Consider the following 22,215-nt stretch of genomic DNA (forward strand, 5'->3'; position numbering starts at 1 on the left):
TTATTCAACAAAACATTTGTAGTTTGCATAATACCGGAAGCTGCTTTCTTTAAAGAAGCAGTGTGTCTGAAGTTAACAATTGCTACAATTCTGTTTATTTTGTCACCACGCAGAACGTAATGTGGATATAAGGGAGTAATCTAATTTTGGAATTTACCATAGGAGCAGTACGGAAGGTAACAGTCATGGTCTTGGATATGAAGAATGCCTACTCTTTTAGTTAACTAAGATATGTATTTAAGTATTGCCAGTGTAGACCCTGATTTAATTGTTTTAGTGACTCTAACATCTTGTATGAATAGTATTTTTCCCCTTATTTTTTTATTAATCATCAAAGCACAAGTACAAGTTTGGGATTTTTTTTTTCATCACGGCTTTAAGATTAAAGAAGAAACAAAACTACTATTTTCTAGAAGCTGAAGTATTCAATTTGTGAGCTGTCACCAGATTTTTAAATTTTATGTCCTGTCAGAAATCCCCCCTGTGGTAAAAGCTGTAAGTCTGTTTGGATTCTAAAACTCGTATTGCCACAGGGGACTGGAAGATCTGCATAAAAAAAAAAATGTGGATCTGAAAATGACCCTTTCCAGGGTGGAAAATATTAGGCTACAAAGACCAGGAAGTTCAATTGAAACTATCATCTAAATTGATAGCCCTTCTTAAGGAGGGAGGATGTTGAATCAACAGGGAGTTTAGGCTTAACTCTCCCCCAATTAAAACAAATGGATAAATAAAATACATAGTTTAGGGAAATCATCTTCCTCAGAGGAAATTTCAGCTTACTGGTTACACAGTTATCTCCATACAAATCAGCTTTGCATCTCTACGTCCAGTCTTTAGTTACTACCTGTTCTTTCTGTCTTTATATGTCCTCCCTTATGATTAAAACTGCTTCCTTTTAATGTCTCTTACAGAAATTTGAGCCTGTGAACTCTATGGTTTTTCAGATAAATTTTCCTCAGTTAAATATAATCTACTAAGAAGTTGGTATTAAATCTGGTTAGAATTTAACTTTTGCGATTATGGTATGTGTGTGTAAGGGATAGACAGAGCAGTGTTAGAATTCATTCTGGCCAGACATTATTTGATAAAACTGCTTCTTAGAAAATGAGTTAAAACAGGCATCTGGTGTACTTCTTGCTAGTGCTGACATACCCTATTGACTGAGTGTCATTTCCTGACACTGACAGCTCAGTAAGAACTTCACACATGCAGACAGACCATTTGCTTTAGAGGACAGTGCTGACTACAAAAAACCAAAGTGTATGGACATTCAAACAACTTGATTAAACTCTCATTTTAAGTTCGCGCTGTCTTCCTCTATTATGTTAGGCTGCAGTTTGGAGGCAGGCACACGACTGAACACACTGAGATCCTGCGACAACAGCTACTGTTTATCCATGGATGCCCCCTTTTATAGTGGGCTCAGAGTTCCTGTGCTTGAACAACCCATTAGTCGGGGTCTCAGCACCGCCCAGCTCAGTGGCCAGTGCTGTGTCTGCATTCAGGGTTGAATGGGATTGGCTGGGGTTCCTTGCTTGAGTTCCAATCCAGCGTATCATTGCTTCACCTGGGGGCTTGTTTACTTTTATTCTAGAAGGAACAGGCTAGCTGAATTGGGTTCAGTTATGGCCAACTTTATCTGCAGCTTCAGACCAGCTGCAGCTGTGACAACTCCCCCTTTCTGTTTTAATAAATGCCAAGTGTTCGTTGTTATCCTCTGCAGGTATCTTTTGCAGACAGGATGACAAAGACAGAATGAACCTAGTTCGAATAAGACTTTCTACCCAACTCAAGGAGTCTAGTATCCTCCAGCCAGTGATGTATCCCATGTATCATTGGAGTTGTAACATTCACATCCAGGAGCTGTCAGGTGAGATCTCCAGTAATACAATCTTTCAGGCTAGCATGCTGCAGGTTCATTATTTTGAAGTTAAAAATTACAACTTAATGCAACAAACAAGAAACAATTCAACTCAAAACCATTAAAAACACATATCCTTCTCTCACTGATGTCTCCCAAATATTTGGGTATTGGGGTTCAAGTAGGGTGATGGGCAGATTGTCTTACCATTGACAGTCTTCTGCCTCTGACAAGCTGTTGGCTTCTGCCTCTGACAAGCTGGGTTAGTTGGGACTTGATTGAAAAACATGAGAACATGATAGTACCCAAGACTTTTGAGGGGGATACACACCCACTCCCCCTTTCTTTGTTTTAACAACTTAACAGGAACGTAATTCAATCCTAACAAAACATACACTTTTGAATGAAATTAACAAGGGGAAACTTATAACTGCCTATAGGCTTTGCTATCACCTAGGGTCTACCAAGGAGGCTTCTTTTCTCAGTGAGGACTTGGGGAGCCTTTTCCAGATAAGCTTCCTATGTCTACTTCAAAGGAAAGTGGTCCAGCTTCTGCAAAGCCAAATTAGCCAGTCAAAGTGACTTGCTTTTAATTTTAGCACAGAAACACCTGGGTCTGGTGGCATACTTTTCCTGCCAGTCAAGGCCATAGCTTGACCCAGACTGGAAGGGCTTCCCTATCTCCAGCCACTCATCACTCCACAGCTCCAGCTGAGGCTGCATCATGCAGGGTGGCGTGAGTTCTTTTATGATACTGTCAGGGTCCCCTCTAGGGTTAATTGGATCGGGGGACCAGGGGCCATTTTCTGGTTCTCCTCCCACAGCTCTGGCAAACGTGGGGCTGTCCGCTGGTGGCCGCGTCTCCCAGCCTCTCGGGCACTGACTGCCTCAGTGTTTCTCAGGCTTCTCCAGCCCTGGCTCTGTTACGGTAGGGCGCTCTGTGGATCCAGGTTTCAGCAAATTTTTGCTGATGCTTCTGGGTTTTGGCACTTGCAGCTCTGTGCTGGCACTGATGGTCTTCCAACCACCCCAGCAAATTTGAGACAAGCCTCCAGGGCTTTATAACGTCCATAGTAGCTTCCAAAGCTGGTTCCACAAGCCTCTACGGCTTTATAACATACATAGTGGCCTTCAGAGCCTGTTGCTCATGCTTTACCTGCTGTTTAGGTGAAAAGAGGGTCCATACCTGAGCAACTGGGTTTTCTTCCAGCGAAACACATCCTCCCATATTTCTTGGCTCTGTTTTTCTATATAGAGGCGTGTTTACAAAGGGGGTCCAGGCTTTGGTCAGCTCTTTACGCCTTGGTCGGCTCTCCACTGTGTTTCAGCAGCTTTTTTGGCAGCTCTCCATGCTCACCCTCTGTCTCCCTCACTGTACACAAGGATTGCTGTGTCAATCACGTTGGGTTTCACCACTTACTACCTTAGGGTTGCAGTTTGGAGGCAGGCACACGACTGAACGCACCGAGATCATGCAACAACAGCTACTGTTTATCCATGGATGCCCCCTTTTATAGCGGCTCAGAATTCCTGTGCTTGAACAACCCGTTAGTCGGGGTCTCAGCACTGCCCAGCTCAGTGGCCAGTGCTGTGTCTGCATTCAGGGTTGAATGGGATTGGCTGGGGTTCCTTGCTTGAGTTCCAATCCAGCATATCATTGCTTCACCTGGGGGCTTGTTTACTTTTATTCTAGAAGGAACTAGGCTAGCTGAATTGGGCCAACTTTATCTGCAGCTTCAGACCAGCTGCAGCTGCAACATTCCTCAAAGAGCTAAGATGAAGCCTATTTGCTAGATTAACAAGATGAAACTTTGCTTGCTCTACTGCAAGAATTAGATGCCTCCTACACACTAATGGGGTAAGAGTTTGTCCTTTGGATGGCAATGAATTTTATTTTACACACCATGCTGCTACTCCTGTTGCATCCTTGTGAACCCTTATTTTGCCAAAAAATCCATTGCACTTTTAGTAGTTAAATGTTGATGACACTGAGGCAAAATTATTCCCCTCTTATTGCATGTGCTATTGCGTAGTGCTTGGAGCAGTTATGCCAAGGATATATACATCTTTGTTTTCAGTAACATTCTTAATTCAGAAACAAAATACAACTGCAACTTAGATTTTATGTCATCTTTGTTGGTGTTCTCTTTTCTGAGAAATTAAGGAAAAGTGCTCTACAACTGCTCCATGGATAATAGTATTTTAACATAATGGTAACAGCTGGGTTATGGTGTCCAGTTCTTTCTAGATCTTAGGTTTCTGCCTTATAGCATTTAGTGCTCCATTCATACTGAAAGCATGCTGCAAGACTATTTTTAAATTAGACTAATAAAGTCTAATTTAGCTACAGATTTCAGGCATAATTTTTATTTTCCGAGGCTGATGTGAGGCTAATTAAACGATTTGCTGGTGTGGGGCATGATGAGTTGGAATTCAGATGTACAGATGGATTCTCCTCCAACCTCCCTACTCCAGTTGCAGCTGGGAGTGCAAATTTGTAGGCTGTTACTGTGAAGACCCAGCCATGGCATTTTACTAATATAAGCTGAAATATTTGGGGGATTTTACCTTGAAATTAGAATGCAATGGGGCATCCAAATCCATTATAGTATGAGTACACAAGAATGTGTTTATTGATCAAAAAAGATTGTGAAAAACTACTGACAGTAATAATTTTTAAAGGTGATCTGCATATTAAAAGGGAGATTGAATTTCACAGCAAACTGTAGGATGAGAATAAAGCCGTGTTTGTTAAGGACATTTAGTCCTTAGAAACATTCAGTGGACTAATAGAAGAGATGTTTGTTATCAGAAAAGCCTTAAGGACTTCAAAATGATGCATCTGGGACAGAGAAATTGCTCAAGTGTGACATAGTTTATATGCCAGTCTATTACCAGTCTCAAATACTGTTAATTTTGTCAAATCATATAGAGTGCTATACAAATATCTGACCTATCATTGTCTAAGAGAGTCCCCTGGAAAGAAAGAATTTCCTTATAAAGTAGGGAAGTGTAAATATTGATTGTTTGTGAGTTGGTAATTTGTTTGTAAATTTTTTTTCAAGACAGCTGAATTTTCTTACTCTGCATGCACAAGTAATAATGCTGGAATGTAGACACTTGCTATTTTGATTAACTCTTTTTCATTTTGTCAGAAGTAGTGCCAAATCCTGAGGATACATTTTTTTTTCTGTTTGGAATCATTAGTTGCTCTATGAATAGTGGAATCAGGACCCTGAGTTCACTCAGAGGTGCAGATTGTGACAGGCACTTGGCTTTGGCATTGGTAGACTTTGGATGGTGTAGTCAAGGAAATGAGCTTGGCATAGTCATGGACCATTTTCCTCAGTATTTCCCTGTATCTTCCAGGGACACTTTGTGGTTATTTTGTTATTTGGACATTTTCTACTGTCAAATCCACAGTGGATGGTAATGATTATGTTGATGTGCTGATAAAACAGATGGCTGCATCTTCTTTTATGTTTTCTGGCATTTAACTGTTAAAAATGCTTCTTTCTATTGTTACCTTTGCAATAATGCAGTTATAACTATCAACAGTGATGGCCTGCTGTTGAAGACAGCAGCTACTTCTATAATTACTAGATAGGAATTTCTTTAGGATCCTAGGCAAAACTGACCTTTCTGTAACTTTAAAATTAGTAGATGATTTGGGCACTTGGGACACGGCATGCCTGGACTTCTGAAATTGCTTGCAGCTTTTTGAAGTGGTTGGTATTTCAGGATTATCTCTGATATCATTTGAATTATCTTGTGTAGACTGCAAATGTTGCCCTCAGACTATGATAGGTTGATGCTGGCCAAGTGCCAGTACACCCATGAAAATAATTTATTCATTTTCCTCTGCTATAGTTAAGCAGAGGAGAGGGAAAGAGAAGTTGTGGGGTGAGATAAGGATTAGGAAATAACACTTTAAGGGCAAAACAGCCTTAAAATTTTGAAAGCTATAAAGAAAAAATTATTAACAAAATTGAAAGAGGATGATGAAAACTAAAAAAAAAAAGGTTAAAACACCTTCACCCACCCCACCCCCCCAGCCATTCTTTCCTTCCCACCGTCAGTGCAGGGAGACAAAACATAGAATTATTAGTCAGTTCCAAAATTGTCACTTCTAAAATTCTTCAGTTCACTTAGGGAGAGGAGTTCCTTGCTATGCTGTGGGGGTCTTTCCTACGGGAAACAGTTTTCAGTGAACTTTTTCAATGTGGTTTTAATTTTCTCGGCAAACAGTCTGCCCAGAACCTGCTTGCAATGTGAGTCCCTCCCACGGGCAAAGCAGTCTCCCCATAACTGCTTTCCGTGGGCCATTTAGCTTATGGCGTGCAGTTTTTAAGGGTAAGTTGTTCTAGTATAAAACCAAGGGTCCTTTTCCTCTGTTTCTGAAAGCAAGGGTTTTATTTCTCTCTGTTCAGGCCTCTCACCCGATCACAGCTGTTCAGCATCCACATGCTCCAGCACGAGTGCCTTTTTTCAGGGGCTGTGGGTGAACGCTGTATCCCTGCACGCACTTCATGAATTACAGGGAAACAGTTTGTTCTGTTGTAGTCCTCACCACAGCTTGCGGAAGAATTTCAGCTCCGACGACCGGAGCACCTCCTCCCCCCCCTCCCTCTTTCGCCCCGACCATGGTGTCACCATGTTCTCCTCACGTGTCTTTACCTTTTCCTTTTCTCTGACTCGGGAGAGAACTGGTGTTCGTAGGTTCGTTTGTTCAAGTCCTATCGGTTGAAATGGTTTTCATAGAGCTCTGCAGCGCTGAAAGGTTGATCCTGTCCAGGCCCCGCAACTGGGGAATCGCTCGCCGTGCTTCTCTGTATTGGCCAGGTGGTCTCTGCCAGCGCTGCACAAACCGCACTGGCTGCGGGCTCCGCTCCGTGCCTCTTCTTCATGCGGGACGCGGAAAAAAGAAAAACTGCTGCCGCTGCTTAGTCTTTCTGTCCGCAGCATAGCTGCTTAAAAGCGGCTGAGTGAGTAAAGTCCATTGCGAGCCATGCCGAGACAGCTGCAGCCGTGCGGCGCCACCCTGGCCGCACAGCTGCTCGCGGTGCCAGGGTGGCCCCGGCGGCTGCACCGGGACAGGGTCCAGCGGCCCCCCAGCCCTTTTGAGAGCAGGGAGCAAGACAGCTTCCCGCGGTCTTTCGTTCTTAAATATGTTATCATAGAGGCGTTATCAGCTTTTTTCTAATTGGCTTCGTAGTGTGCTAATTCTCAGAGCCAGGCAGCGATTGGTTTTGCCAGGCACGGAGGGAGCTGCTAGCAGCTCCTCACAAAGAACCACTTGCGTGGCTGACTTTTTCCTTCTTCACCACAAATCAATTAATGCCAAACCAGTACACAGATTGCCATCTACCTTCCACTTACTTAAGTTAACTCAAACAACTCACCTCTGTAAGAATAAGTAAGTGCTTTATGATAATTGCCTTTTCCCAGGGTAGCTTTGTCTTACTAGAATAAAACTGGAATCCTCTGAGGCTAAAAGTAATTAAATGCACACAGTTTTTTCTTTCTGGTTAATTATTTACTGTCAGTGGAAGGAAAAGGTGAGACTGGAAGGCTGTACTTTTAGCATTTCAAGCTACAATGCTTGTGGAGTATTTTTCCAAGAGAAACTAGTCTGTTATCAGAGAATGTTTTCATCATATTTGTGGGAATTGTAGGAAACACGACTTTGCGTAGGAGACTGTGGGAGTGGAGATGACAATTCCTCTATAAGCCCTGAATGCTCTGTTAGTTTTGAGAACTGTTCAAGGAGATGCTTAAGATAATTGATGATTCTATTCCAATCCAAGTCTGCAAATCTGATGAAACCCACTAGTTTTTCATATTTTGAATTTACATTTGCTGTTTTGGATGCAATTAGTCACATCCAGCTGTTTTTCTTTAATGGTCTCTTGTTTTTTCAAAAGAATCAGAATGAGTTTTAACTAGTGTATATTGCAGAGAAGAAGTGATACATTTCCTTTATTGTGAACAAAGTTGTTCCATAGCCCGTAACCAGAAAGGATGAGCTGATAGATATTTTACTCCTGTGTTTATACAAGAATGAAGATACAATTCACTTGTCTTGAAGCTACTTAAAGCTTATGACAAACAGGAATGTAGTAAGTAGAAGCATAATTTTGAATGGTAACTTTCTAGCTTATTAAACATTTTGACTGTTTTTTTTTTCCTGGCAGTTAGTAAATGTAGCATGTAGGTCTACATGGCTATCTTGACAGCTGAACTTGCGAGTTAAAAAATTTCAATAAAGTTTATTCTGTGTATAGTAACAATAAAAACAAAAACCAGTCAACAATAAACTAGGGTAAATAAACACGTTTCTGTCTGACAAAGAGTGATGCTGGTCCAGAATCTATTCCTCTGCTTTTTTTTTTTTCCCCACTTTTTTCATGCCAAAGAAATAAAATTTCTGCAATTTCCTGTGACCCTGTTCCATTACAGTATTTCTTGCTTCAGTGGGCCACCCACTGAGTAGATTTTGTAGCCCTCTTTTTTAGCCTAGAAAGGAGGCTTTAAAAGAGATTAAAAAGTTAAATGCATATTTAATTTTTTCCTGTTGACTGCCTTTTTTTCCTCTGAAATAATAAGATTTTATTAATATGACAAAATCAATCACCATTCATAGAATACTAGAAATAATAGAATTTAAACAGATGAAACTGCAGGACTTCTGGAGAAAGTTGCCTTCCTCCTTAAAGACAGTGTTATGCTTTAATACTAATATAGATAAAGTATGCACAGGTCACTTCATAATTTGTTGTGGCTTTTTGCATATTAATCTTGAAAGTGCAGAGGCTCAGATTCTTTTTAATTCTAAGTGATTGGAATCCCTTGGGCATCTAATGATATTCTCTCTTGTGTATGATCAGAGAGAGGGAACAATCAGAGCACTTGTGTGCAGCTGTTCAAGTCCGTTTCATGTGCACTGGCAAACATTGTGCTAAGTCTGTGCTTGCAGTAGTAAAGAAATGCTAGTTAAGAAACTGGTGTTAAACCAAAACTTCACGTTTAATACTGTTTTTTGGTTTTTTTTTTTTTTTTCATTTTGGACCTATGGGGTTTGTCAAAAGTTACACAGCGCCAATTACTTAGATACACTTACTCAAGGAGTCCACACATGTCAGGCAGAACTTTTTTGAGTATGAGTCAAAGACTTCAGGTTTTGACTGAAAGTGCAATCAGTAAACAATCCTCACTGAATTACACAGCAATCAAAAAAGGAAAAAACTATGAGTGCACCTTTTCCAAAGTATGGTAGTGTGAATTCCTTTTGACATGGGTGTGGATCTTCAAAGGCATTTAGCATCTCAGTACAGCTTTTGATCTGGATCTAAACTTTTAAACTGTATTTTAAACTGACTTTTAAACTGTATTTTATTGCTTAAAGTGTGGGTAAATTATAGTTTTTTAACAACAGGAGGTACACAAAAGTGTACAAAATGACAGGACTACGCGGTTCTTCCAGTACTCTGTATGTAAGCTGAAGCTGTGATATTGCTACACTACACCATGTAAGGCTTCCGCTTCAGTCTCAGGATGTTCTAATGAACAACTATTAAATTTCATTGCACATCTAAGTGTGTGCCTACCTAAAATGCCTTTTCTTGTCCTTGGGCTTGTCTCCACTAGGAAGATTTCTGCTGGAGAATACAGCAGAGTCCCCTAGTGGAAATATGCTGATGGGAGGAATTCTTGTTAGCAATGCTGTTCCACCTCTCTGAATAACAAAAGCTGACAGGAGCACTCTGCTGTTGCCAAAGCTGGACCTGCATGAGAGCTTTTTGCCCTCACAGCTGGCTAGGTGCCTTTTTTGTCCGTGCTCTGGCTCTGGAAGAATCTTGACTGGCAAAATTTTAGCACAGACCTTAGATATCATGGCCTCTCATAAATGTGAGAGTGAATGATGTTGCTTGCAGGTCTTGCTCTTTATCTGATGAGGCACTGAGCAAATTTAATTCCTTACACCCAGGAATAGATGACTGCTATCTACAAAATGCCTCATTTTTTATTTGTATATTACAAACATTATGTATAAATACAGTCATGAAAATGTATTCCTATAATGTCTTGAGAGTTGTAGTGGAGGAATAGTATTTGTCAGGAGTTTGAAGCACTGAATTTACCAGCTGGAATTGATTTTTGCTGGATACTATATTGTGATTTTGGTGCTGGGGAAAATTGTTTCTAAATTGTTGCTTCCTCTCTAGGTCCTAGGACTACTGAAACATGAGAGGGGAAGAGATTGTATAGTCAGATTGCAGCTGGATCCCTTCACCTTCTTTTAATGGAGCTGTGAAGATGATGTGTTCAAGGAAGGCTCGGTAGGCAGCAGGTGTTTGCTAGATCTTTGACTTAACAATGTAGGCCTACTCAGGTGTGTGGTGTTAATGAAGGAATTCCTGTGTGTCATTTCCATGTGTAGCTCTGTGTGAGACATACTTGGCTTTTCTTGGTGCAGCTGCTATTTGTATGCAGCTCTCAGGTTTTTACCCTGGGAGTAATTAGCACATGGATTGGGTAGGAAGTGTGGGGAATGTGTTCTCCTGACTGGTGCCTCTGTCCAGGGGCCTGGCAGGTAATGCTGTGGCCTTACTGATACAGGTGGTCTTCAGGGGAGAGAGGATGCAACCCTAAAAAGTGGTGGTAGTGGTTTTTTGGTTTTTTTTTTGTTTTTTTTTTGTTTTTTTTTTTTTTTTTTATTAAGAGGCTAATGAAAATTTTTTCCCCCCCAAAGTCTTTTCAGAGATGAAAGACCTCTGGCTAACCGGAATAAGCCCTGTTACTATAACGGAGATAAAGTGGATTGCAGGCACGGAGCTTTTCCGGCAAGGTGTTACTAACATAGGTGCTCCAGGGACTTGTCAAGGAGAAATCTTGTTAATGCGTCAGCGGTCGCCTCGGTGAGGACTTGTCCGGCTTATAGCGGTAGGCGGTTTCCCTCGGTGAGGACTCTCCGGCTTATACCGGTAGGCGGTTTGCCCCGGTCAGAAAGCGTCACCGGGGCACGGGGGTGCGGATGGCCGAGGGCTGCGGAGAGATGGAGCGGAAGACGTGCGGGGCCGGCCGGGCTGCGCTGCGTCCTTGCCCTCGGGCGCCTCCGGAGCCGTGCGGGGAGGCGCTGCCTGTACGGTGTGGCGGCCGGCGGTTCCCCCGCCCGCGGGCGGCCCCGCGCTGCGGCGGGAGCCGGCGCGGCACTTCCTGTCTGGGGCGGGCAGCGGAAGGACCGCGCGCGCCGCCCCGCAGGAAGCGCTCCCGCCGCCGCGCGCCGTGGCGGTGAGCGCTCCGCCCGCCCGCGGGAGCGCGCCTCGCCGCCGGCCGCTGCGCGCGCCCGCCCGTCAATGTGAAGCCGCTCCGGCAGCGTAAACATGGCGGCGTCCGTGCATGAGGGGCCCACGAACCAGCTCGACCTCCTCATTCGGGCCGGTGAGCTGCACCGCGCCGGGCCAACGCGGGGCGGGAGCGGGGACGGGCCGGGGCGGGGGGTGAAGACGCGGCGCACGTCGCGCTCCGGCGGCGAGCGGGAGGCAATGGAGGGCAATCAGGAAGTGATCACCTTGGTAGCGGCCGGCCCGCGGCACTTGCCTCCCGGCGCGGGCGGCACCGCCGGAGTTGCGGCGGGGCGCGCGGAGGAGTTTAGCGGGGTTTTGGAGGCTGGGGCGAGAACCAGGAAGTGCGCGAGGCTGTTGTCCTCCCGCCTTTCCCGGCCCTCTCCTCGCTCCGAGTGCTGCCGCCACGCTGTCTGAGCGGGCAGGCCGAGTGCCGCCGCGCACCGCACGCAGGGCCGCGGCCCGGTCTCCCCGGGCACCGCACCCCAGCGCGCGTTCCCCGCTATTCCGGTGCCTGCCCCCCGTGCCCTTTTAAACTCCGCTCTGGCGGCGGGGCGGGAGGAGGCGCCGCCGGCAGGGCCGCGGCCCCACGTGTGCGACGCGGGGGGGCGGTGGCGCCCCCTCCCCCACGCGCGCCGCGTAGCGGAAGCGGCGCGTTCCCCCGGGGCCCCGCGCGGGGGAGGGGCCGCCGTCGCTGGCGGGTGGGGGGCGCTGGCCGCCAATGGGCGCGCGGCGGGCGCGGGAGTGGCGGCGCGGCGCTGCAGGCGCGCGCGGCACCGGGGGCAAGCCGACTGTAAACACGGAAGTGGCCGCGCGCCGCCGCACGTGGCCGCACCTGCCTGCGGGCGCCCCCGACGGGCGGGGGAAGGGCGGGCGGTTGCGCCGTCCCGGGCCGAGGCTTCCCTGCGGGCAGCCCCGCCACCACGGCGGGGTGAGGAGGAGCGAGGCCGCGGGAATTCCGTTCCCTGCCGCCGGCCCGTGCAGGTGCCGCGCTTTCTCTGGCCGCTTCTCCGCACCGTCAGATCTTGCAGCCGCCGGGCGCAGCCGCTGCCGGGACGTGGGCCGTTTACCCGAGCTGTAGCCCTTGTTCGGGGATGTGTTTGAGTACTGCGTGGTTTGGCCTCTTTCCGTTTTGTTATATCTGTCTGACAGCAGGATACTCCAGTGATTGCAGGACTTGTCTCAAAGCGTGGTAAAGCCCTGGAGAACGAGCAAGGTTACAGTTGACCCAAACCCCAAATGCAGTGTCAAGCATTCAGTTCTCCATCGAAGTTGTACTAGATCTGATTTTATTTTTGCCTTTACAGCATGAAGCTCAACTTCTAAAAGTAGTCCTTGGAACCATAAACAGTACAGTGTATGGCACTATAGGTAATGAATTGTGCAGTATCTGCACATGAATTTTCAGAGAGAGCTAAGCTTAATAGTGGCTTTGCATTGACATGGCAGTGGGTTTTTACAGGCCTAAAGATAAATGCTCTGTCGTTTATCAGTATATTAAGATATACTTTCAGAAAGGGCCAAGTCGCATAGTCATCATCGTTTATTTTACTTAATGTGGACAAAGACCCAGGGTTTTAGGAGGAGAATAACCCACACCCCAGACATGGAACAATACTCTACAAAGCAGTGAAGAACTGTTCCACTGTATAACAGAAGGGGAGTAGGTCCTAAGCATTTTGATACTTGGGTCTAGGATGGAGCAGTATCTTGACTTTGCCAGTAGAACAACTTTGATTTCTGAAGGTCTCACTTCTGCAGGTCTCAGTGAGTTGTTTTTTACTTTTGATTGTCCGTGAATAGAGAACGTTTAAGTAGTTGATAATTGTGTCAACACCTTCTTAATTCACTGTAACTGGGTTGCTTGAGAGGGAGCCCTTAGATAAATAATGAATGACCTTTTTATTACTCTTTTTGATGTCCTTTGTCATACTAATCTCATTAGCCCAACCAACTTCATTCCTTTTTTTCCATATTTGCATTGCAGTGGGTGATACCTATGCATATCTAGTATTCCCATCATCATACTATCAAGGTACCGTTTACTTAGTTTTGTATGTAGATATCACGTGGATTTAAGTAAGGAATTCTTTATCCTAAGGGATTACAATAATTGTATGTTGCTTTTTCCCATGGTTGCTGGTTTCAGTGTTGACAAAACTTTAGTGTTTAATAACTGTGGGAAATAAGATGGACCAAAATTGTTACTGCTTAGTGTTATCTTAATTGCCAGTTGTAAGAGCAACTCCTAAATGACTTTACAAGGATATATTTTGGCTTTGTAGTTAATATTTCTGTCACTATTGGGCTGATAACATATGGCTCACAGTGAAACATCTTTGTTATTGATCTGCCTTTATGCAGTGGGTTAGGCATCAGCCTTAAATTGTGTGCAGCTGGGAGTCTTGAAGAGAGGCAGGCTTAGGGAAATATTGAAAAAACAAGAAATTGGTTTTTGGTTTCTGAATAAATGTCTGCTGTGAAACAAGCAGTAAACTGAAGAATGCTTTCTTTTCCAAGTCAAGTTTTGCATACAGAAAGATTTCTGGGTATTACCTATAGAGGCAATTCGACTGCTTTTAATTAAGATGTCGTTTAGCACTGTTACTAACTTCCACTGCTGTTTTTAAATGCTGAAATAAAACAAGCACGTGAACGCCAGTAAACTTTAATAACTTTAATGAGGTTTGTTAGTGTATAGGTAGTCACTCAGTTTCATGCTTGGAATTGTGAATTCTTCATTAAAACGTTGCTTTGGTTGCCTGATAGTATTAAAGGGTAAGCTGTTGCAGGGGCTACTGTAGTGCAGCGCAAAAGAATACCATTTTGAAAATTTCAGTCCCATTTTTTCAGTCTCAGAAATTGCTTTCATTAATTTTGTTAGTCTTAGTTTAGAAGGGGGGGGACATTGTTACCAAATGAATATGTCGCCACTATTTTTTTTTTTCTGTTAATCCAAAGTACAGCCCTTTCTTTATTACTTAGACTCAGTTACCAAGGTTAGTATTTTGTAAAAGCTGTTGAGAACCTTGAATAATCTACTATGTACAGTATTTGGGTAGAAAGTGGAGTTAGCAAACATAAGGCCAACAGTGAAGATAGACATCAACTAGCCTACTTATCTATTTACACTTTGAATCTGAATTTGTTTCCTGAGGTGTTTTTTCTATAAATAGATCAAAATTTTTAAATTAAATGTTCTAAAAACGTGTGCCAAGGACTCAGATTCTTTCATAAAAGCAGTAAGGTGAGATTTGATTTTAAAGAATGGAAGGTAAGTGGTGGTGTTAGCTCTGATATGTTCTAGATCAGTAAATGGCAGTTCTCTTGTTACTCAGTTACCAAAGTGTGGAAAATTTTCTTCCATCCACATAAACTACTTTGCTTCATTTGGGCAAGTGACAGTTCTTTCTGAAATGATTGTATAATATAACAGACCTACACCTTATATTGTTTACTGAAACAATACGGTCTATTTTAGCTTTGGGGTCTTGAATATAGTTGATAGCAAAAATAGAAGAGAATTGGGCATTTTAGAGAAACGGGTGATACGCTTAAGTCTTTGATTAGAAATGTGATACTTGTGTATCAAAGTCTTGGGAAGTTGTCCTTTTTTAATTGTGGAATCCTACTTGTTTTGTTTTCCTTTTCCCCCTATCTTTTTTGTGATAACTCTTGTGCTACAAGCATAATTTAGTTGATGACACTTGATCTAGTCATTTGCAAGAAGAGCTGCCAGTTTTTTTCTTGTCCCTTCACTGAGAGAGCCTGTTTCCTCACTTCATCTTTTATGATGTGTTTTTTAGCTGTTTTTGGGTACCATGTCTTCTGTCTGAGCACTCTGACATGGTGTCTTCTGTTAGACATTTTCTAGCATGTCAGAAAGATATTTTACATAAATTTGTGCTGGGATACAAATTTCTCTTTTTTTTCTTCCCACTGTGTTGGTGCAGTAAACATTCCCTGTGAGAAAATGCAAACTCCTGATGTTCACTGGGTAGACAAATGCCTCTAAGGCTAAAACCATGTACTGGGTAAAGCAGAATTAGTTAGCTGGGAAGACTTGAAACTTGGTAATAGAACTGAATTTAGTAAGGGTTTTAATAGCTGTCCTTTTGGCAATGTTGGATTACTTTGTTAACTGTCGTGATAGACAGACAGCATGTGTTGTTCAGCCAAAGCCAGAAGTGTTACTATTTTTTGCTTGATATTTTTTAGGTGACAGTTTTAGTGGAGTCCCAAGTAGCTCCCATGGGAATAGTATTCGTGAAGTATTTTCAAGCATCAGTGGCTTTTGTGGTGTAGATAGTGCTGTTTTTATTGGAAATGGAAGAGCTGCTTAGAGGAGAGGTTGAGTGGCTCCTTTGCTTTTTTGCTACAGTTTTGCAGTCCTAGTCCCTAATGCTGGTTGTATTTTCCTTTTCCTCTGGTCTTTCAGCAGAATATCCTAGTACTGGAAAAGTACATAGATGGCTTTCTGCTATGTTTCATGCCTGGTTCCTGCCCTCTGCTAAGTACCTCTTAGTTGTGGTGCAGCATCTAAACTGTTCTCTGTAGGAAAATTTTGCATGCTTTTAAGCATTTAGGAGGTAGTGAATTCAGTACCCTCTTACAATTGAAGTTTGTCATTTGAGTTTGAATTTCTTTACAAAAGTCCTTTATATACAGAACCTAATGGCACAGAAGCAGTTATCTGGTTGGAGAAGCTTTGCTGACATGCTTTTACTCTTATTGCATGCATTAGAATAATAACATATTAAATACTGATTTGGACTTTCTAATTTCAGTAGTGTTGTAGAATTTATACATTTTTTTATCAACTATCTGAATATTGTTCCCGTATTCTGATAATCAGTGAAAATTTTTATCAGGTAGATGAAGGAAAATTAGTAATCAAATTCTGTGCAACTGAAACTTTTGTTTAGAAAGAGAAATGGTTAATAGGAGGGTTTCCTTCTACAGGAGGGCTGCTCTGTTACAGTGCAGGTGGTCAGGACTTTGGGTATGCCCAAACAGCTGCTTGGGAAGGAAATATTTCGCCAAGCATGGGGAGCATCCAGGGTTTGCAGCTGGGGAAAGGGGCTCGTGGTGCATAGTTCGTGCTGGTTGCCACTGGTTATCCAAGGAACAGAGTGCAAAATAAAGACCCTTTTCTGATTGTCCTGTGCTCTTAGGTAAGCTTTTATTGTTCGCAGCCTGAGGTGGAGCAGTGTTGGAATGTTGGCCTTAACAGGCATCTACTGTTCCAAAAGATAAAGCCCTCTAAATAGCATCCCAGGCCATAGCTAATAGGCTGTGGTGGGAATCCCATCAGCCAGTCAGCAGGTGGGCAGCAGGCTGATTCAGCAAGAACTTTGTCACCTGTAGTTTTGCATTTGTGCATCTTCCACATTTCATCTGCTTTTAGCTTCTGGTTGATATGTTTAGTCTGCTGGGTAGTAGATTTTTCAGGTTTTTAATCCCTGCATTTGAAAAAACTGCAGTTTGCTGGAAGGCTTCCCCATGTGAGCCTGCAAGGAATCTGTATGTGTCTGGTGTTTCCTTAAGTCAGAAGCAACTCTGGCATTATGGTTCCCTGCTTTTCACTAAACAAACCTCGAGTTATTTCTTAGACGTTTTCAGTAACAGCACACGTGCCTTGAAGTTTTTTAGAGAATTATTCCCAAATCCTCTTTAGTTCTGTGATACTAGAGATAGGTGACTCTGCTTAGGCTAAAGATAGATCTCCTGGTTGCTGGCTGCCTCGCTGGAGTGGTTCAGCTTAGAGCAGATGGCCATAAATGGAAAGAGCAACTGAAGAGAGACAGCTACCTTGGCCAGAGTGTGGATAATGGGCAACAGGTGTTTCTGCAGTCACCACTTTTCAAAACCTTTACAAGGGCGAGGAATATGGAGGTAGCTGTGCATAGGATTGTAGTTTTACATGGTACATGTTGTTTTTTAGTGTTGCTGCTGTGTTCAGGGTGCTGTGATCTGCACTGTGTCAAACTTAAATGTGCTTTCTTGAAGTTACATTATTTTTGATTAATTAGTTTTCCTAAACTTTCAGAACTTGAAAAAAACAATATTTTTACCTTCTTCCCTTAGTTTTTGCATAAAGCACATCCTTTTTACTGTTTGTTGTGCTTTGTGGTTTTTTAAGCAACCAACCTGCTAAAATGAACTCAAAATTAATGTCAGAAATCAAAGCAGGGTGTATGTTTTGGAAGCTAGTCTTGTATTTACATATATGGAGGTGTATATATATAGACATGTATATGTATATGTATATATTTATCCAATAGACTGAAATTTTGAAGAGAGGTGACCTTTAGATTTTAATGGGATAACAGTTGGAGATGGTACTACTTCTCTGTTCTGCTGTGTTAATTTATAATCATCCTCATCACAGTCTGGTTTTTTCTGGTTAATTTTGAAGGCAGAAGACAAATCTCAGTCTCTTTCTGAAAGCCTTTGAACTCTTCATGGAAATGAGTAGCTTGCTTGTGAACTAGAAATCTAATCTAGGAAGTGACAGTGTCAGTTCTGCTTGTCTTATGTCTTCCCTAAATATTTCTGTTGACAGGAAGGTATAAAAGGTGTGAAGACATCTGATAATCTTGTGTTTTTCATGTTAAACATTGAGAAGTATAGTTGTACAGGGATACATGTGGACTTCTATAAGTAACCTGTTCTCATAATTTTTTTTTTGTATCCTTCTGCAGTAGAAGCATCGGTTCATGGCAGTAATGTGCACTGCACAGATAAGACAATTGAAGCTGCAGAGGCCTTGCTTCATATGGAGTCTCCTACCTGCCTGAGAGATGCCAGGAGTCCTGGTATGTCAGCCACAGTCTCTGCTCTGGGAGCCATTTCTCCTTCTACTAATCAGTAAGACAAGCAAAGTAGGAAATCTGTTTCTGTGGAGAGCTTTATGCTGTTTAAAACATTTGCTGCATATTTAAAAACTACTGATTTGTTTGAGTTTTACATGATTTCTCCACCCTGCAACACATGTACTTACAGATTAAATAATTTACTGAGAGGGATTGTTGGGAAGAGATAGCTGAGTAATGACATATTTAAAATTAATTTTTCCCCCTAAACATCTTGGAATAGTTTTTCACTGTGCAGGTGACAGAGCTTTGGCACAGATTGACCAGAGAGGACATGGAGACTCCATCCTTGGGGATACTAAAAAGTACAGGGTCCTGGGCAACCAGCTCTAGGTGTCACAGCTTGACCAAGGAGTTGGACCAGGTCCCCTTCTAACCCCAGCCATTCTGAGTTCTGTGAATCTGACATTTAAAATTGCTGAAATAAAGAGTTATTTTAAGGGAAAAGTATATCTATTCATCTTTCTATTTTATAAAGAATACCCAAAACCAATGTGTTGCACAGTGTCACCAGTCTGAAAAACCAAACCTTAATGTTGATGGTTCCTTTAACTGATGTCCCTTCTGAAGTTATTTAATATATGTTGGATGAAATAATGGTCAAACTGAAATGCACTTCCTACAAAATAGGAAGTGGAGATCAGAGTAATGATCAAAGACGAAGCTCTCATTTGTTTAAATTAAAGTTGAGTTTGGTTCTGAAGAATATTGGCATGGTACTTGTTTTTGCCTAAAACTACTGACAAGTGTGCATGTTTTTGGGACTTGGATTGATTTTCAAGGTGACAGGATTTTGGAGAAACTTAATACACTGTTGCATATGCTTTGTTTAAAATAATTTTATGTAAGATACATTAAAATAATCAGGTAGAAACTTCATCAGATATTCTTTTTTTCTTCTCTTATAGTGGAAGTTTTTGTCCCTCCTTGTGTGTCCACCCCAGAATTTATCCATGCAGCCATGAGACCTGATGTGATCACAGAAACCGTGGTGGAAGTATCAACAGAGGAATCTGAACAAATGGATGTGTCTCCCGTTCCAACTTCCCCTGATATCCATGAACCAATGAAAAAGAAAAAGGGTACATATGGCTTTTCATAGGAGCAATCTCAAAATTTAACTTCTGTTGTCCACTGCCATGGATGGTGCAGTTGATGCAGGGGGGGGATGGACTGGATGGTCTGATCTCTTTGCTCATACAAACAGATTGATGGGAGTTTGAAATGTGAGTTCTAAGAAAAATGGGTCTGCATCAAGAAAAAGAGGGAGCAAGAGAATGGGCTTTGACAAACCATAAGGGAAGATGGTTTCTGTGTTGTGTATTTTAACACAAAGTGGAGGAAAGATAAGAGTATTCAAAGAGGACTTTTGTGGGGGGTAGCCTCTGGTGTCTGAAATGTGGGTGTATTTGGTGAGATGGCAGACTTGGGATTCGTGCAATGAAGCAACAGGGTAAATACTAACTTAAAAAAACATAAATCAGTTTACAAAATCATTATAAGATCTTCTGTGTGAAATTTTTGTCTTTCCTGTCTGATTGGCATGATTGGCATGTTCAGAACAGTGTTTGATTTCTGAGCATTTTGCTATCATGTTGAGGTTGGCACCTGGTAAGTTTGCTCTCTCTGGTCTAGCAGTTTTGTTAGAGGCATCAATACAGTTCACATAACTTTAGGAACATTGATTTAATAGTTTCCAAATGTGTTGAAATGGAATATTTACTTGTAATTTAGAGGGAAACAAATGCAATGTAGTGATAAAATGATACAAGTCCATGATCTATTAGTCTTAGAGTTAATAAAAATGCACATTAACTTGTCTGCAATTGAGCTAATTCTGCCTATGAAGTAAGCAACCAAATGATAATTACACTGGATGTGCAGTAGTAATCTAAGAATCTAAGTTTATCCATACCTGTGGTGAGGAACCAGCAAGGGGGGAAATACACAAACTGCTTTTTTCAGCAAACTTCAACATTTTACTCTGCATATGATTAATACTTCTTTTTTCCCATATATTGTGTGCAGCTGGCCGTAAACCCAAGACCCAGCAATCAGCTTTATCTGATGGGTCTCCAGATCTAGGTATAAAGAAGAAACCTAGAGAAGGCAAAGGTATATTTTTCCATTCATTGAGTCTTTAAACATAAGCAGTGTATCTGCATGGTATTTATCACAGGAAATGTACATATCTTTAAAAATGTGATGGATGAGATTGTATTGACTTTATTAGAGTTTTATTCAATGTCTTTAAATTTGTTTGTACAAGATCTAGCACAAGGATGTATGCTCTAGGAGTCTCCTCTAGTAGCCTCCACAGTTAATAGGCTTTTCCATTTTTTATTTGCTTTACTTTGTGGTTATTGACTTGTGATGTCTTTTGTGTTGTGCATCAGCTTAGTGCTACACACATAATTTATTAAGCTACTGCTGTAAGACTTGCTTTCAAGTAGAGGCAGCATATGAGCGTTTAGGAAGGTGATGGTTGGAAGTAAAGGTAATGAGATTGAAAATATGATATCTTAGTTAATTGACAAACTTCAGTGGGAATATATTCCTTGACTAATAGGTTCAGTTCAGTTTAAGGAGAAAAACAAATGATGATGTGTTTCTATATTGGTTAAGTGGAAAATTATGTGCAAAAGAGTTCTAGTTTCCTAATGTTTCTCCTGATAAATAGAGGCTCCTTTCTTGCACTCCAAGCCCCTGCTGTTCATTCAGCAAGAAGACAGACTGGGACATTTGCTCACAGGTTACCTTTGGGGTGGGGTGCAGTGTATTAGCTCTTCCCTGGCCACAGGTGAAAAATCTGGATCTCGCCTCCACTTGGTGCACTGAAAGTTGTTCTGAGATGTTGCTATTGCTGGGAGTAACAAAGTTTAGTGACTTGGAGTAGCAACATGCTGGCTGAAAGAGTGTGCAGTGGTCAGCTCCACTGTTACTTTGACATTTGTTTAAAAGCAAGGTCTCTGCTGTTTACGTAATTCCTTATCTAGCTACAGCTCCTGAGTCATCAGGTTTGTCAATAAGGCAAGGAAGAATGGGACTGACTTCATGGAGATGTTTGCTCATGGAAACCAGTGCAAACACTAACTAAACTTCCCTGCGGTCCCCAGAGTTGCTTTAGATTTGGTGTAGCAGTGGAGTTCAGTGGAGATGATGGATTTTGTATCTGCTATATTTAAAAATACATCTTGTTTAATTATTTCCTTTTTCTGCAGTCTTCTTGAATCCTTGTCTTTCTTTCTATTTTAGTATTACAGCTTTCTGTTACCTGAACAGTACTTTCCAGTTGTCCCAAGTCCTATTTTCCTGGACAAATAATTTGAAAAAGGAGGCGTGTATTTCTCTCTGTTCTCCTTTTTGTGCTGGTGAATTCAGCTCTATAGCTTCTTGTTTTATGAAGTGGGAGATGGTACTGCTCTCTGGTTTTCAGGAGATTTTTTTAGCTTTCTTTTAAATTTATTTTATTTCTATGGCCCTTCCTAATGACCTACATATATATCTCTTGTTCTCATGAATTATCTCATTCCATTTTTTGTACTACAACTGGAATAAATTAATTTTTCTTGATGTAATATTCTGCAAAATATTTTGTTAACTGGATTTAATTTTTGTTACTTATTTTTAAAAGTACTTGCAAAGGTAGGCTATTTCATATGCAGCATGGGTTTGGAAAACCAGGAATTACTCTGCAGCTTAGTATTATCAGAGTTAAGTCATGGAGAAGGAGACATGATTGTGCACATTTGGAAAGGGGATCCCTTGTTGGCATTCCTTCCTTTGTGCATTCTGGGTACTTGCTGGTGCAAAGTGAGTCAGCTGTAAATCTGATTTAATTGTGCTCTTCAGTTTATTCTCTTGAAGTTCCTGTTTGCTTTCTAATCCTGAAGCACACTTATGTTTTTGCAAAAACTCTGTTGCAGACCTACAGCATTTGGTGGTCGACCCAGAAATTCCCTTTCTAAGGAGTAAAACCCCCGCGATTAATTCCCTGAAATCGAGGATGATTTAAAGATTCCTGAGTTCTCTTGTTGACTCTTTAGATCTTAATCAAATGTCTCTGAAATCTAGTTGAATTTTGGTATTTCTTGAGTAGGTATTTGCTGCTGTTTGGAACACATTGTAAAGT

General features: G+C 42.1%; 1 protein-coding gene across 7 annotated transcripts in view; it reads left to right on the forward strand.

Moving 5' to 3' along the window:
- ELF2 (E74 like ETS transcription factor 2) overlaps positions 1-22,215 on the forward strand; it is a 37,877-nt gene that overhangs the window by 11,673 nt on the left and 3,989 nt on the right. For 4 of the 7 annotated variants that reach the window (XM_084205178.1, XM_084205172.1, XM_084205173.1 and 1 more), the window contains 3 exons: positions 17,913-18,026; positions 18,992-19,165; positions 20,112-20,198. In XM_084205178.1, the coding sequence (XP_084061304.1) occupies positions 17,987-18,026; positions 18,992-19,165; positions 20,112-20,198 (301 nt within the window). In that variant the 5' untranslated portion in view covers positions 17,913-17,986. Of the gene's footprint in view, positions 1-1,752; positions 1,874-10,091; positions 10,204-11,168; positions 11,306-17,912; positions 18,027-18,991; positions 19,166-20,111; positions 20,199-22,215 lie in introns of those variants that run through there. The other 3 variants (XM_084205174.1, XM_084205177.1, XM_084205175.1) reach the window with 3 other exon arrangements.

Source organism: Fringilla coelebs (genome assembly GCF_963513975.1).
Source record: "Fringilla coelebs genome assembly, chromosome: 4".
Classification (NCBI taxonomy): Eukaryota; Metazoa; Chordata; class Aves; order Passeriformes; family Fringillidae; genus Fringilla; species Fringilla coelebs.